The 17,205-nt window shown below is 46.1% G+C and overlaps 1 protein-coding gene across 1 annotated transcript; it reads right to left on the bottom strand.

Annotated features, from left to right (window-relative positions):
- Nucleotides 1-7,182: 7,182 nt before the first annotated feature.
- On the bottom strand, nt 7,183-8,806 carry LOC141050014 (uncharacterized). The gene is made up of 2 exons (XM_073546851.1): nt 8,617-8,806; nt 7,183-8,503 (listed from the first exon to the last, which is right to left on the bottom strand). The coding sequence occupies exons 1-2, from the start codon at nt 8,706-8,708 to the stop codon at nt 7,231-7,233; spliced, it is 1,365 nt and encodes a 454-aa protein (XP_073402952.1). The 5' UTR covers nt 8,709-8,806; the 3' UTR covers nt 7,183-7,230.
- Between the last annotated feature and the right edge of the window lie 8,399 nt (nt 8,807-17,205).

Below are 17,205 nucleotides of genomic sequence, written 5' to 3' on the forward strand. Positions count from 1 at the left end.
TTTATTGATTTTTTCTACCTTATCTAGCAGTAACCTGGTGAGGTGCTACTAGTTATTGTGGTGTGCTGCAGCTAGAAGTGTATCTCTAAGCATTAATACAGGTGACTCTACTTTGTCCTGACTAACCATGAGTAGAGTCACACTAATACTACCACGTGTGGGCAGTGCATGGATAGTGAGGAGCTTTAACTTATTCTACTAGCTGCGGCGCACCACACTAACTACCGGCAGCACACCAGGTTACTGCACACACGGCACACGGCTGATACTTGGATGCAATATATAGTTTCTGACAGCTATGCACACTATCACCAACATTCAGCAGGGTGGGTATTTACTATACATGACCTCATACATGGTTTTCAAATGGCTCCATAACACAATTCTTTAATATCAAATCCTTAAATAACACTGTTGTAGATTTGACAACAATGTTCTTCCAGTTATAGAGGTTGTACACTACTTTAACATTGATGACCTATCCTATCCGTATCCTCAGGATAGGTCATCAATATCTGATTGGTGAGAGCACAAATCCCGATAAACTGTTCTTGGTGCCCGCGGTGGCTGGAAGCGCTCAGTTATGGACTGGTTCTGTCCACTGATAGTGGCCATGGCTGAGTGCTGCCCAACTGCCCCTCATTAATTTAAATTAAGTGCAGATGTGCAGTATTCAGTATTCTATCCTCGGCACCGAGAATAGCTGATCAGTGGGGGGTGTCAGGGTTTGCACCCCCACCAATCAGACATTGATAACCTATCCTAAAGAAAGGTCCGCAATGTTAAAGTAGTGGACAACCTCATTATTATTAGAAACATAGAAAAGCACAGTCAAACAAACGTGTAAAAATACTCTGTTGTAAAGAAGTAACAGTAAACAGTAAGTGCTAGTAAAAAGATGATAAGAAACAGGGTATTTGGTTGATACGTTTTTTTGCAAAAAATGTTTACTAAGCCGCTCTACCAAACGTCAAGGTAACCCCATGTCAGAGCAGCTCCTAACTGATTATTTAAAAATCTGATCATGTGTCTAGTACCTGTATGAGCAGAATTCAGACGGGTAATGTCCAATGTGGACACAGTGCAGAGGACGGCCTTTAAGTGCATGGCCCACAAGGGAGGGGTGGAAACCTCCCTAATCTTGCAAAAACAAGAAACCAATTGAATGCAAACACATGGGCCATGCACACAGTGAACAAGTCTGTTGGACAGTGTTCACACCACCAAAAGACTGAAACACAGAAAAGCACAGTAAAACAAATGTATAAAAATACTCTGTTGAAAAGAAGTAACAGTAATCAGCAAGTGCTAGTAAAAAGATGATAAAAAACAGGGCATATGGTTGATACGTTTTTTGTCTCATTAATATTAGACTCAGCGAGGTGTCATGGATACAATTGCACATAATATGCGTAATTCAACTGAGTATCATTAGTAAATTATTCTTTATTATTATTATTCTCTAGTGATGAGTGAGCATATTCGGTAATGCTCGTTACTTGTTGGAATATCGCTGTTCTCGCGGTACTCGGCGAGCACCGAGCCTTTCAGGGATTGCTCGGCAGGAACTCAAGTCTCCTCTCTGCATGTTTGGTGCTCTTTAGAGAGCCAATTAACATGCAGGAATTGCGTGCTATGCACTGTAATGCCGCAGCCATCTTTGCTGTGGTATTACAGTGATTGGCTGTCCTCACAGTGTCATCAGGTCTATAAGAGACCTGCCACCACCATGCTTGACACATTCAGCTCCGGATTCAGACAGTATAGGGAGAGTTGCTGCTGAAATAGGGTCAGATTTGGGGATTTATTAGTCAGTGTGGGTCTACCATCACAGAATCCACAAATCCAGCTAAACCAACAGTCCTTCTAAGGACTAATCACAGAGTATCTAGATTGCAGTGCTAGGCAGGCATGGGAGTGTATGTGGCTCTATACATATCAGTGCAAGGCCTGCAGGCAGTGTATGTGGTGTGAGGCAGCGACCGGAGTCATATGTGAGGGTCGCTATGTGTCCCCCAGAATGCGCTCAGAAGCATATTAGGTCTGATGGAGTGCCCTGTCATCACAGCAGTGTGCCTGTGACTCACAGGGCAGAATAAAAGTGAGTTTGAGCCTGGTCAAGTTATTTGGACCAAGGAGTTTATTCAGGAAAACCCGGTATGGGCTTTTATTTTTTAAACGGACTGCAGGAAGGTGGTGGGGTCTGGTCCATTTCCTCCAGCCCAGGTCTTATAAGTGGCCTATAGCCACAGATTGGAGAATGGAAAAAAAACCCTGCAGAAAGGGTTTGGGTGTGTCAGTTCAGAGTTGCATAGAGACAGAGGAGTGGTCTGCAGAGCTTCCTGTGTGAGGTAACACAGGGCCAAGCTGAGACAAGGTCTGGCACCCATTTCATACCCGGGCAACGCAGTCGCTCACGGCAACTGGCCACGGACTGTTTTGTTGCTTTCCGGCTGCGATCCGGAAGATCCAGCGTGTTGTGCACTGAGCGAGTTTTGTTGGACATTAAAAACCTTTTTGTTTTTGAACTTGCTTGAGTCACTGCCTCATCTCTGCACAGCGTGGACACCGCTGCTTTACAGTCAGTATATAGATATCATCGCATACATCACAAGGGTCCATTACTGTCTGCTGCCTGTTACATACATACCTAACCACAGGTATCAGTGTCTTGGAATAATTTTTTTTTGGCACCATAAGCCTAATTATTTTATTCCAAAGCGATCCAGAGCCTCTTTTCTCCATGTGCTTGTTGACGCTGCAGACTACAGCCAGATCCTTTTACTAGTACAGCGTGAAAGTCCAGCTATTTTAAACAGCTTTGCCCGTACCAGGCATCACATCTGAGTGCGCAGAACATTCTGGCATTTTTTTGTGGTACTGTAGTATTTTTTGAAGTGTCTTATACGACTTTTTGAAACCATTTGGCTGTCAAAAAAATGTTTAGCTGCCAAAAAAATCTAGCTCCAGTTCATATATTTATCCCTGTGTTTTGTCCGTCACGCGGATTCCATCTCATTGCGTTAAATATTTTTCAATTTCAGTCCTCCAAACAATTTTTTGTAGTGTCAGAGCCTACTTATTGACATCATTTTGGTTGAAAAAAAAATACAAGCCACATATTCAACAGTGTGCTATCTCCGTCAGACGCCTGATCTATCGCTGGGCTACAAATTGTGGCATTTCAGGCCTGCGTTCACCTTTTTTTGCTGTGTGTTACCCTAGTTCTAAACATTATTTTGCTGTAAAAAATAAAAATACAGGCCACATATTGAGTGTGGTATCTCTGTCAGACGCCTCCTCTGTGTGTGCTACAAATTTGGGCATTTATGGCCTTCATTCACCTTCTTTTGCTGTGTCTTACCGTAATTCTATACAGTATTTTTCTGTAAAAAAAAAAGCAAAAATGCAGGCTACATATTGAACAGTGTGATATCTCCGGCAAACGCCTCATCTATCTGTGGGCTACAGATTGTGGCATTTGACGGCTCCATTGAACTGTTTTTGCTGTGTGTTACCCTCCTTCTAAACACTATTTTGCTGTAAAAATTAAAACACAGGCCACATATTTTACAGTGAAAACCAAAAGCAAAAAACAAATATGCTAAAATAAAAAAGTAAAATAAATTGCAAAAATTGCATGAAGGTAGTAATAATAATAAGGGAACCACCAGTAAAAGCATAGGCCAGACAGGATGGATTTCCCAACTCAGAAACAGGGCGGTCACAGTGTGCATATATGGGTGTGACCGGCCTCTTTGTGAGATGGGAAATCCATCCTGTCTGGCCTATACTATTACTGGTGGTTCAGTCCCTCTGTCCTTGTTCACATTTACGTCACTTGACAAGTGGAAAGGTTTTAAAAACAAGAGTTAGGACTGTCCCACAAGGGTTGCCGTGACGTGGCGGGATGGCTTGTACATTCTTTTGATCAAAATTATGTTTACTAACTACCCTTATTATTATTACTACCCTCATGCAATTTGTGCAGTTTATTTTTTACCTTTTTATTTTAGGATATTTTTTGGTTTTCTCTGTGTAAAGGTCATGTGTTTATATGCATTTAAATTTTGCATACACATTAATTTACTTTTTCAGCTCAGACCTAGTTTCCCATATTTTACAGTGTGGTGTCTCCGTGACGTGCCTCATGCATCTGTAGGCTACAATTTGTGGCATTTGAGGGCAACATTCAACTGTTTTGCTTTGTCTTACTCTAGTTATTGACACCACTTTGTTAAAAATAAAAATGTTACCTACAGGGCAGATATTTTAAACTGTGGCTTTCGTGCACACTGACCACATATGTTTTCTCCAAATTTAGCCATTTGTAGTGAACATGGAAAATATTGTAGACCATTTAAAATGGGCGAGGCAGGAGGCTAGGGACGAGAAATAGGATGTGATGGTGATGGTGCATGCAGAGGCCGAGGGAAAGCTGAAATTGGGCCACAACAAACACCCACATCTGCTCACTTTACCTTCCTGTCCAAATTTATAGGGGACCACAGGACAGCACTATTGAAGCCACAGCAGTGTGAAAAGGTTGTTGGTTGGATGGGGGAGAATGCTTCCTCTCAGGTTTCCACCAGCACCCTGTATTCAACACGGTCAAGACTGAGTAGCCGCGAGTCTGGACCGCATAATCCTCACCCTGATCCTCCTTCCTCCCACCATGCCAAGTGCCCGGAGACAACTGATCCCACACTTGGACACTCTGAAGAGCTGTTCACTTTTCCTCTACGTCTCTTCCAAGGGTTATTGGGGTGTGTGTAACTTTGGTGCAGGGCAGACCTTGCGTTCAATGCATAAGCAAACAGTATGGCAGTATCAAATGAATATTATGAACTTGGTTTTTCCTGTGGCCATCCAGTATGTGGGCTGAAAGGCTTATTGGGGTGCGTGTAACTTTGGGGCAGTGCAGCCCTTGCATTCAATGCATAAGCAAATAGTATGGGAGACACACTTTCTTATAATGGGAACTGTAAGGATTGGTCAGCTGCTTCAACACTGCAATTCTCCACTACAGGTTCTTCAGCCTCAACACTGCAATTCTCCACTACAGGTTCTTCAAGCTTAACGCTGCAAGTCACTGCATAGTCAAGCTGTATGGAAGACACACTTTCTTCTAATGGGAACATTTTTGTCTTGAGGCCCTCAAGTACATCTTTTGAAAGGGTTATTGGGATGCATGTTAAGCTGGAGTCACACATAGCGACTTACCAGCGATCCCGACAATGATATCAACGTGTCAGGATCGCAGATAAGTCGCTATGTGATCGCTGGTGAGCGAGCGCGCGGCATCGCTGTGTTCGTTAGCGCTGATGCCTTATTCATGTCAAAAGTAGAATTAAAATAAAAAATATTGTTATTCTCACCTTCCGACGTCCCGCGCAGCATTCCCGCCTCTCACCACGCTCCGGTCCCAGTAATCCTTTGTGAGAATTACCGCGATGGCATCCATTCTCACGGGATCGCGAAGTCTCGCTGTTATTCTTGCAAAGGATTACTGGGACCGGGAGCGTGGAGAGAGGCAGGAAGACTGCGCGGGACGCCGGAAGGTGAGAATAACAATAATTTTTATTTTTTTTTATTATTTTACACCTGATCACTGGTCTCCCACCTGTCACACGCAGCGATGCGTGCTGGCCAGCGGGAGATAAGCGACGAAAAAAATGTCCAGCGGTTTCTAGCAGCGATCAGCGATAACGACAGGGGGGCCGGTCGCCGATTGCTGTCACACACAGCGATCTCACTGGTGAGATCGCTGTTGTGTCACAAAAGTTGTGACTCAGCAGCGATCTTGCTAGCGAGATCGCTATGTGTGACGAGGCCCTTACTTTGGTGCAGGGCAGGCCTTGCAAGCAATGCATAGGCTAACAGTATGGCTGTACCAAATGAAAAAAGTAGACTTGGTTTTACTGTGGCCAACCAATACGTGGGTTCAAAGGTTTATTGGGGTGCGTGTGAATTTGGTCAGGGCAGGCCTTGAATTCAATGCATAAGCAAATAGTATGGGAGTACCAAGTGAGTACTGGAACTATGGTTGCATGTGGCCATCCGGTATGTGGCTTCAAAGGCTTATTAGGGTGCATGTAACTTTGGTGCAGGGCAGGCCTTGCATTCAATGCATAAGCAAACAGTATGGGAGACACGCTTTCTTATAATGGGAACTGTAGGGACTGGTCAGCTGCTTCGACAATGCAATTCTCCCCTGCCAGGTATTCTTTAGCCTCAACAATGCAATTCTCCACTACAAGTTCTTCAGGCTAAGGCTACTTTCACACATCAGGTTTTCGGCGTCAGGCGCGATCCGGCGTCGTGCCGGAACGCCGGATCCGGCAAATGTTTAGTAAAACCGGATGTGACGGATCCGGTTTTCTGCCGGATCCGTCTTTTTCTTGACAGACAAAACCGGATCCGTCTCATCCGGTTCATCCGTTTTTCTATCCGTTTTTCGATGGATTACGCCGGATCCGGTTTTTAAAATTGACCCTTGTGGCCTTCCGAACGGGATTGGCTACTGCAAAACTATATATAGCATGTTCCTACAGCCCTTCTTTGACAGGTTGTGGAGGAGAAAGTGCAGGTTGGAGAGAAGAGCAAGTTACTGGCGAAGATGGATGTTGTCATTGGAAATATTACCACTAGAAGTTCTGTGACGGTTTCAGTAATGAGGGACAATTTTGCACTATACTTTATGTCACCTCAAGGCAGAGTACACTGGCAGGATGACAGAGTGTGAAAGATTTGTGCCCTAACCAAACTTGTGTACCTTCTGTACCAACAGTATATACCTTTGCCAACCAAAGTTGGCTATCTTGTCATGGTCTCTATTTTTACCTTTAGGCCACAGGTGTGTACCTGGTTGTGTTTTATGCAAAGTATTTCACCTTTTAACAAAAGTTGTGTACATTGTTAGGAAATCACCAACAATAAACACAACTTTTTAGGTGAAATACTTTGCTTCAAACACAACCAGGAACACAACTGTGGCAAAAAGCTAAAATTTACCCACAGTTATATACCTAGTTTTGAATACCATTTCACCTTTTAAATACCCTGTATTTAACCTTTTTCGCCGCAGAAAGAAATGACAGACAACCAGTGTAAAATAATTTAACTTTTATTGAAAAATTTTTTTTTAGTAAACTTTTTTAAAATTTTAATAAACTTGTTTAATAAAGCTTTGAAACCATAAAACTGGTCATTTTTATTTAAATACACACATTATAAATCTGTGTAGTGTGTGGTGGAAATACTGCTGGGGGGGCTGCGGGACACTTCGACACTGGGAGTGTGGAGAGAGGACTGGGATCGTGGTGGGGAAGGAACAGTTAGAGGTGAAGGTGTGGAAAAAACTACAGAATGGGTGGACATGTGGAAAGCAGAAGAGGTGGTGGGTGGTGGAGTGGAGGGTTGGGCAGGGACTGTAGGCGCAGATGATGTTGATGGCAAGTTGTATGGGGAAGGAGTTTGGTACGGGGCAGGTTGCTGGAAGTGGGGAGATGTCTGGTACGGGGCAGGTTGCTGGAAGTGGGGAGATGTCTGGTACTGGGGAAGTTGCTGGTACTGGGGAGTTTGCAGGTACTGGGGAGGTTGCTGGTACTGGGGAGGTTGCTGGTACTGGGGAGGTTGCTGGTACTGGGGAGGTTGCTGGTGCTGGGGAGGTTGCTGGTACTGGGGAGGTTGCTGGTGCTGGGGAGGTTGCTGGTGCTGGGGAGGTGGATGGTATGTAATAGGAGGGGGAGGATGGAAAGTGGCTGGAGGTGGATGGTATGTAATAGGAGGGGGAGGATGGAAAGTGGCTGGAGGGGGTGTATATGTAATAGGAGGGGGAGGATGGAAAGTGGCTGGAGGGGGTGTAGATGTAATAGGAGGGGGAGGATGGAAAGTGGCTGGAGGGGGTGCAGGTGGAGGAACTACTGTGGAGGGAGGAGGAGGTTGGGAGGTAACTTGCTGGAGAGCAGCGTGGCATGAATGCATTACATGCATCTGCTGGGCAGGAGAGAGCGTTTCCATGCGCTCCACAACAGACCTGAAAAAGGTGTGGTTTGGCGAAGATCTTGCTTCTGAATGCATGGTTTGCAGAAGTGTCTTCACCTCCAGAATGCTGGAGTTGATCTGCTGATAGCCTGCGGAGATTTGCTCTGACAAGACTTTTAGACAGTTCTGGAAAGATGCATTCAGATGCAAGAACTCTGGCGCATAAGTCTTTTCCTGACCCCTCTGCCGCTGCCACCCAGTACCCGCAGGTGTACTAGAGGTGGCAGGGGCAGAAGGGTGGGGTAAAGGGAAAGCGATCTCCTCACCAGCAGCTTCATGTAATGTAGGCGGCCACGATGCTCCTGTGCTGGTGGATGGGACAGATGGGTCGAATGTGTGGGAAGGCTGGGAAGGTGCAGATGTACCGGGGCGGTCGAAGTGTCCCTCGGTGCCGGTCTCCTCAGGGATCGCCTCAGAAGGGTCCAATCGTGCAGGCTCCCGAGTGCTGCTCACCGTGCTGTGGAATAAAGAGAAAAAAAAACAATTAAAATAGTGACATGGTATGGCCCTGGCTGAAAAAAAAAGTTACATCTAAACATTTTTTTGTCACATGTGGTGTGTAATATTTACCTTCTGGTGAGCATTGTCTCCCGGAGGAACGACAGGGCTCGTGCGTACTTGTACTTGCTCCTGCGTCCTCCAGATCCACTCGGGGCCCGCATCTCTTTATTGAACTCCTTCTTGAAATGATCCCTCACAGACTGCCACCGCTTCACAATTCTCTCCCCTGAAACGAGAAAGGACAAAGTGGTTAGTATACAACATCAGTGTTTCCCAAACTCCAGTCCTCATGGTCACCAGGGGTCATGTTTTCAGGATTTCCAAAGTAAATAGAAATCCTGAACACATGATCCGTGGGGACCACGAGGACTGGAGTTCGGGAAACACTGGTTTAAATCAAGCAACCGGTACTGTATATACTTACGCTCTTTAATCTGGGCCCGAGCTTCGAGGTCCTCCCAGCGGTCCACAAGGAGCGAACAGATTTCCTCCCAGAGTCGTCGGGTAACGATCAGGTCAGCGTGGCGGCGGTCAGCCATATTCCAGAGCGGCTCCCTTTCTCTGACGAGATCGATGAGGCGGTCCACATCAATCCCTGCATCCTCACCGTCAGAGTCGGGAGCACGCTGTGAAGCCTGTTAAAGAAAAAGACAAAAATAACATAATTAGCCTCCACAAAAGAAATGAAATAAAAAGTGCAAAAAAAACAAAGCAAAAATATTTATACTTACACGCTGGTGACCGCCGCGTTGCTGTCGCCGACGACCCTGGGAGGCACTGCGAGGACCTCTTGGCCGAGCACCAGATTGGGAAGACTAGAGAAGAAAACAAAAAATGTTATGTCTTTGGATGTAGGCATTTGTTTGCTGTGTGTGGTCTGCAGAACATTGTTTTCTATGTGTTGTGTGTAGTGTGATGTTGTGTTTGTGCGTTTGATGCAAAAAACTTACCAATTGTGAGCCCACTCCAAGTGTCTGTCCACCCCTTCCTTCTTCTTCTGGGAGCTCCTCTTCATCTTGTGATTCCTGTTTTGAAATAAAAGGCAATGAATAGACATATATTACAGAGATGATGGATTTTGGAAATAAAAACTTACCGTCAAACGCTGACGATGCGAGGGAGGGCTCCCAGAAGATGTGCTGTCTTCCTGCTGGCCAGACTCCATGCCTGTGGGTGGTGTTTCTGCTGCTGCCATTGCTGCTGCTGCTGCTGCTGCATCTATTGGGCGGCTGTTGAATAAAGAGAAACAAAGGGCCAATGAATATCTTGATATTCCATAGCCCTAGTTTGGAGGAATGGGGGATTTGATAATTACCGTCTCTCATCTGCTGCTGGACTCCCCTCCCGTTGTTCAGCATGCTGCTCCATTTGGGGTGGTGCTGATGGTGCTGCTGCTGCAGATGTCTGCTGCCTTCTCCTGCTCCTGGTTCTTGGCTTGGGTGGCATGTTGGGTGTGGCTGAGGGTCCCATTGTCTTGCTTTTATATATGTCCAGTGGGCAGAGCTACTGAGCATGCTCAGACCAAAGAAACCGGATCCGGCCGCCGGATCCGGCTGTCGCCGGATCCGGCGCATTGCGGCGCTCATAGGCTTTCATTGTATGAAAAAGCCGGACACGCCGGATCCGGCGTGTCCGGCTTTTTCGCCGGAGGCAAAAAACGTTACAGTAGCCGTTTTTTCCAGACGCCGGATCGCGTCACATTGCCGAATCCGGCGAAAATCGGATGAAACGCAATGCCATCCGGCTCGATCCGGCTCTAATGCAAGTCAATGGGGGGGAAACCGGATCCGGCATTGCATTTCGCCGGATCCGGTTTTAATCAAAAGCACCGGATCGCGCCTGACGCCGAAAACCTGATGTGTGAAAGAGGCCTTAGGCTACTTTCACACCTGCGTTTTTTTTGCGGTGCGTTTTTTGCGCACACAAAAGCATGAAAAAAACGCATCATGCGATTGTGTGAGTTTTTTTGCAGGTTTTGCTGCGTTTCTAAAAAAAAAAACATGCATTTTTCTGCGCATACGTACGCATTACAATGCTCATGTATGTGCACCCATAGACTATAATGGGTGTTTTGCTGTAACAAAAACGCCTTACATGCGCTTGCGTTTTCTGGGGGCACAAAAAAAGCAGCAGGATGCATTTTGTGCGCCCGAGCGCACACTACAAAGAAACGCATGCGCATACAAACGCGTACAAACGCATGTGTATGCGCACCCATGTAAAAGATAGGGGGAAAAAAGCTAAAAAAAAACCGCAAGTGTGAAACCAGCCTTAGCACTGCAATTCACTGCATAGTCAGTCTGTATGGAAGGCACACTTTATTCCAATGGGAACATTTTTGTCATGAGGCCCTCAAGTACATCTGTTGAAAGGGTTATTGGGTGCATGTTACTTTGGTGCAGGGCAGGCCTTTCATTCAATGCAAAATAAAACAGTATAGGAATACAAAGTGAATACTGGGAACTATGGTTGCATGTGGCCATCCAGTACGTTGGTTGAAAGACTTTTTGGGGTGCTAACAGTATGCCGGTACCAAATGAAAAATAATGGGAACTTTGGTTTCCTGTGGCCATCCTGAACATCTGTTGCAAGGGTTATTGGGGTGCGTGTTACTTGGGGGAATACAAGCCTTGCATTCAATGAATAGGCAAACACTATGGGAGACCCACTTTCTTATAATGGGAACATTTTTTTCTGGAGGCCCTCCTGTACACCTCGTGAAAGGGGTATTGTGGTGCGTCATAATTCTTGGCAGTCCAGCCACTCTCTGCATAGGCAATAACAGTATAGGAGACCCACTGTTTAAAAATGGCCCTATAAGAATATTAATGCCGCCTGATGGCTCTATAAAAATAGGCTTTGTGACTTAAACAGTCCCTCCTTCATAAATGAAACAAGATGTGTCTGCTTATGTGTCACACCCCACATGGCCAGCTAGGGTTGGTAAATGTTACAATGACATTTCCCAGTGAATGCATTTGGTTGAAAGCAATGCTAAAGTAGATAAACGCCTCAAAAAAGCTGTGTGTGAACATAGCCCAAGTGGTGGAGGAACATTTTGGTCTGGGGTTAGTTATTTTGCCTTATATAAAAGTCATTAACCTGGAAAGGATGTACCGTAACATATTTCCCAGTAAAATCTGTTTTGGTTTCGTTTTTGTGTGTTTTTTGGTGCACCGGTAAAAATGGCCTAAGACTCTGACAAAATTGTTCAAAGCTGTGACCTGGAAGTCAGAAATGCTTCCAGGGGCAATCCCCATGATGTTCCCATGTCATTTGAGCACTGGCCCCATAGATTTCTGACTTTTTGATACACTAAAAGGACCCCCGGGGTGGGGTCGCCGTAAAAATGCTCAAGTGAGATGGGGAAAGAAGATGACTTCTGTTTTGTCCATGTTAAGCTTTAGAAAGTGAGCAGAAAATAAAGATGAAATAGCAGACAGATATTGTGGGATTTCGGTCAGTAAGGAGGTGACATCAGGTCGAGATAGGTAGATCTGCGTGTTATCGATGTAGAGATGATACTGAAAACCACGGAATTCTATAAGCTGTCCCATGGCAAAGGTGTAGATGGAGAGAAGTAGTGGTCCTAGAACTGAGCCTTGGGGAACACCGACAGACAGGGGGCGAGGTGAGGAGGTGGTGTGGGAGAGGGAGACACTGAATGTCTGGTCTGTTAGATATGATGAGATCCAGGATAGGGCCAAGTCTGTAATGCAAAGAGATGACTCTGTAACAGGAGGGAATGGTCCACAGTGTGAAAGGCAGAAGACAGGTCCAGGAGAAGGAGGACAGAGTAGTGTCGCTTGCTCTTGGCAGTTAGTAGGTCATTGGTGACTTAAGTTAGGGCAGTTTCAGTTGAGTGGCGCGGTCAGATGCAAGATTGTAACCGGTCAAAGAGGGAGCAGCAGGAGAGTTGGATGGACAGTTCAAGATGGACATGCTGTTCCAGTAGTTTTGAGGCATAAGTGAAGGCTTTTTGAGGATGGGTGTGATTGAGGCATGTTTAAAGGATGAGGGGAAGACACCATTTGCAAGTGAAAGGTTGAAGACATGTGTTAGGGTTGGGATGAAGACTGGCGAGTAGTGTTGAGCAGTACCATCCGATATCGTGAAATATCGGATCGGACCGATACCCAAAAAGTATCGGGTATCGCCGATTCCGATACCGGAAACCCATGCAAGTCAATGGGGCACAAATATCGGAATGAAAATAAACCAACACTTTCTTTCCTTGCACATCCAGTTCGGGAGGGGGGAAGAGTGTGGGCGCCCTCTCGGGGGTCTGTGCGGGGTCTGTGCGGGCCTGCCGGGGGTTGTGTGTGTGTGCAGGCATCGTCCGATGGGACTACAAGTCCCATCGGGCTATTCCTGCTACAATGACAGTGATTTACACATTAGCCAATGATAGGACAGTAGTAGTCCCATCATCCGGCTAATGTGTTTAATGTAAAAAAAAAAAACATACTACATACAATACATTCATACAATACATACATATACACATATACTCATCCCCGAAGCCAGTGTCATCTGTAAAAAATATTAAAATAACAAACAACCGATATACTCCCTGATCCGCAGAAATCCACGAGTGTCCCACGACGATCTCCCGTGGAAGCAGCAGCATCAACTGATGCGACCACTCTCTAGGGGCCCCAGGAATACAATGACGGAAGGTAGGTATCCTTCCGCACTGTATACCTCCGCCACTGTAAAAAAAAAATAGTCCCTAGTCTCACTTTTGGCATTGAGAAAGTTCCCACGCAGCTTTTGCCATAAAGTGAGAGCAGTGAACTATAGTAACCTCTCAGTGATGCACTGCAGGAGATCGTCATGGGACACTCGTGGATTTCTGCGGATCAGGGAGTATATCAGTTGTTGGTTATTTTAATATTTTTTACAGTGAGATGACACTGGCTTCGGGGATCAAAGTAACAAGTGATGGTGAGTATGTTATATGTACTGTATGTCTATATGTATGTATTGTATGTAGTATGTATGTAGTATGTATGAATGTAGTATATATGTAGTATGTATGCTGTATGTATGTAGTATGTATGTAGTATGTATGTATGTTGTATGAATGTAGTATATATGAAGTAAGTATGTATGTATGTTGTATGAATGTTGTATATATGTAGTATGTATGTAGTATGTAATTTTTTTTTTTTTTACATTCAACACATTAGCCGGATGATGGGACTACTACTGTCCCATCATTGGCTAATGTGTCAATCACTGTCATTGTAGCAGTCATAGCCCGATGGGACTTGTAGTCCAATCGGACGATGCCGGCAGGCCCGCACAGACCGCGCATCATGATGACATCATTTCAGCAGCCAATCACAGCCATGCCATTGGTTAACATGGCTAACACAACTGGGTCATTGCATTATGGGAACTTCCGATTCCGGTATTCGATATTGTAAAAATATCGGTACTCGGTATCGGAATTCCGATACAGCGAATATCGGCCGATACTTGATATTTGCAGTATCGGAATGCTCAACACTACTGGCGAGGTTAGGGATGAGGTGGAACGGGAGCAGGTCAAGCGTGCAAGTGGTGAGATGTAAAATATAAAGAAATGCGATCGTAACCCGGGGTCCACCGTGCAGACATGGAAAACTGCTGCTCAGTAATGGCGGAGCACTAGCTAAACAACGGCAGGTTAACCACTGACCCAATATGTACAGAAGCGAACTCTGTTACCTCATAGAGCTGCTGGAACAAGTGCCAGAGCCTGTTTATCTTCACAGGACTCGGCAGGGGAGCACTAGTGTAGACACAATGGACTCTGCCCCAAGGACACAGGGTTAGAGCCCCACTAGCATTCAGCACCTCCACTGAGATGCCTGGACAGACGTTTAAAGAATGCTGTGCCCTGTTAACAGTCACAGGGTGCAGCTGATAGTTGCTTACCTCACTAAGTGTGTACAGTGCAGCTCTGGCAGATGCCATTAACCAGCCTAAGCTTATGACTGGAAAGTGCATAAGACGCACAAGGCGCCGCTCTAATGGATGCTGCTGTACATGCGGTAATGCAGTGCCTTAGGTAGAGTGGCACACTCGGGCGCTAGCATGTGTGAGGAGCTGGGAGCACTGCGGTGCTAGGCAGTGCCACAACTCGGCACTGACTCTGAATCTAAAAACCCTAACTCATGCACAACCAAGGGAGGGAGTCATAATGAGTCAGTCACCTGTCAAAAGCATCCATCATCACACACACTTAACCATATTAGTCTAGACTAGCGCATGGCTGAGCAGCCATGCAATCCTTTTTTTAAGCAGCGTCCTTACGGGACCTTCCTGATGGTCCAATCCGAACTGCTCGAGGACCTGAGCACGTGACCTCCGACATCCAATGAGAGGTCATCCCATGGGCATGCTCAGTAGGCTGCAAAAAGGACTTAGCCTCCGGAGCTGCTCGCTGCTGACTAGTGTGGATTGCTAAAGATGAACCAGAGGTGGCGGCAGCATCCAACCTGACAGCACTAGCCTGAGCAAGACATCAGGTTCAACACCTTTGCTGAGTAGCCTCCTCTGCGGTCAGGACTGAAAGGAAGACCACAGAAGGCAAGGCTCGGGATTCCTCCTGTGCAAAGGCAGGAACCAGACACCTAACAGATGTGATCTTGACAGAAGAGTGGAGAGCTGATCTTCTGTCATGGCAGAGAAGCTGGTTTTGGAAGAACAGGGCTGAGCAGTTAAGAGGAGGGACAATGTGGGCTGCGTGCCAAAGCTTTCTCTGATATTATCGATCTTCTGCTTAAAAAAGAGGCAAAGTCTTCAGCAGAAATGAGAGAAGTGGGAGGAGGTGCTGGGGGACGGAGTAGGGAATTGAAAATGTTGAAAAGCTGTTTAGGGTTGTGAGACAGGGAGGATATGAGAGATGAGAAGAAAGTTTGTTTTGTGGCAGTGAGCACGGACTTGAAGCTGGAGAAGGACTGCTTATATGCATAAAGTGCTCGGCAGAACAGAATCTCTTCCATTTCCACTAAACAACCCTGGAAACCCATCTCAGTTCTTTGGTTAGGCCGGTCAGTCAGGGTTGCCTGTTGGTTGTATGATTTTTGCTGTGCGTGAGGGGGGCGGCCAAATCGAGTGGTGCTGTTATTGCGGTGTTATATAAAGTGGCAGCAGCATTTGTGTCATGTAAGGATGCTATATTGTTATGAATGAGTCACCGGAGGAGGAGAAAACAAAAATACAAGCTAAGTCCAGAAAACCAGAGAGGTTGGTGGCTATCGGATTGCAGAACCCTGATCCTATACACCACAACTAACAGTAGCCGTGGGGGGTTCCTACGGTGCCCTAGACCCCTCGTCACAGCCGGAGAACTACATAAGCCTAAAGAAGGAAAGGGGAAATCTAAACTGCCCCAGAGCAGACCCCAAAGCAATAGACAGCCCCCAACATGTATTGTCGGTGAAAAACAGATGAAAACACAAACACAGACAGAAAGACAGGCTGGCAAACGATGGGGCCCAACTAACTAGATAGGACAGGACAGAAAAGATGCTGGCTGCAATCCGCAAAAAGCCCTACCAAAAATGTCCCAACCATCTGATAGGGAAAAAGGCCCTGAAAATCACTATATCAGCACTCAGGAATATTCTGAAAACAGAGCAAAGAGATCAACTGATCAGAGACAAAAATGGAATTCAGCCAGTCCCAACCTGGACTGGCTGAATACAAACACTAAGGAAACCAGACAAAATCTCATGGAATAATAGCAGGGAAAAAAACTTAGCTTTTAGTAGACAGGAACTAAGCTGGATGCAAGAGCTCAGAGCAGAAAGGATCACCAGCAGCCCTGCAGGGCGTCGGATGCCACTCAGAAATTCCAATGTCCAATCACACTCCGCCAGCTCAGATGACAGGTTCTTCCCATCCCAATCAATTTCACTACCTCTCTTCACCAGCAGAGGGAGTTCATCAGACATCAAAGGTGAAGGGGAGAATGAACTCACAACATATATAAGTGAGAGGCAGAAGGGACTCAGAGCGTGAGAGTAAATTTAGGTGTTTATGATTTCTGCGAGGGTGAGTTTGTGGAGTGGGGGTTGCGCACTAGGAGAGCAGAGGGAAGAAAATGTCAGTAGGCTGTGTTTCAGAAAGGGGGAGAGGTGAGTTAGTGAGATTAGTAAGGGAACAGAGGCTGGAGAAGATAAGCTCCAGCGTGTGGCAATCTTTGTGACTGGCCACGGAGGACCATTGAGTGAGGCCGAAGGAGGCAGTCAGCGATAAAAGTTTAGTGGTAGCTGAGGTGGAAGTGTCAAGGGGGATGTTAAAGTCAACAAACATGTTAGAGAGGATGTCAGCAGAAAGAAAATGAAGTAGCCAGGTAGTGAAATGGTCGAGAAAGGTGGAGCTGGCTAGTTCTGGGGGGCAGTAGATGACAGCCAGCTGGAGGTTGGAGGGGGAATAGATGCGGGTGGAGTGCACCTCCAACAAGAGAAGTGTAGCAGAGTATGGTAACGAAATTGGGGTAAAGGAGCAGGTATCGGGCAGGAGAAAACCAACTCCGCCACGACATTTGTTGCTGGGGCGGGGGGTATTAAAGAGATTGTATCCTCCATAAGAAAATGCAGCTGGAGAGGCTGAGTTAAAGGTGAGCCAGGTTTCCTTGCAAGGAAGGAAAGATTGTTGGCG

Source organism: Dendrobates tinctorius, unplaced genomic scaffold (genome assembly GCF_039654945.1).
Source record: "Dendrobates tinctorius isolate UK_male_01 unplaced genomic scaffold, ASM3965494v1 ptg000151l, whole genome shotgun sequence".
In the NCBI taxonomy this organism is placed as follows: domain Eukaryota; kingdom Metazoa; phylum Chordata; class Amphibia; order Anura; family Dendrobatidae; genus Dendrobates; species Dendrobates tinctorius.

Bases quoted from the DNA above. Each gene is read 5' to 3' on its own strand.
- LOC141050014 (XM_073546851.1), bottom strand. From the start codon at position 8,708: ATGCGGGCCCCGAGTGGATCTGGAGGACGCAGGAGCAAGTACAAGTAC. The intron at 8,504-8,616 runs GTAAATATTACA...TTTATTCCACAG, and splicing joins GAGACAATGCTCACCAGAAG to CACGGTGAGCAGCACTCGGG.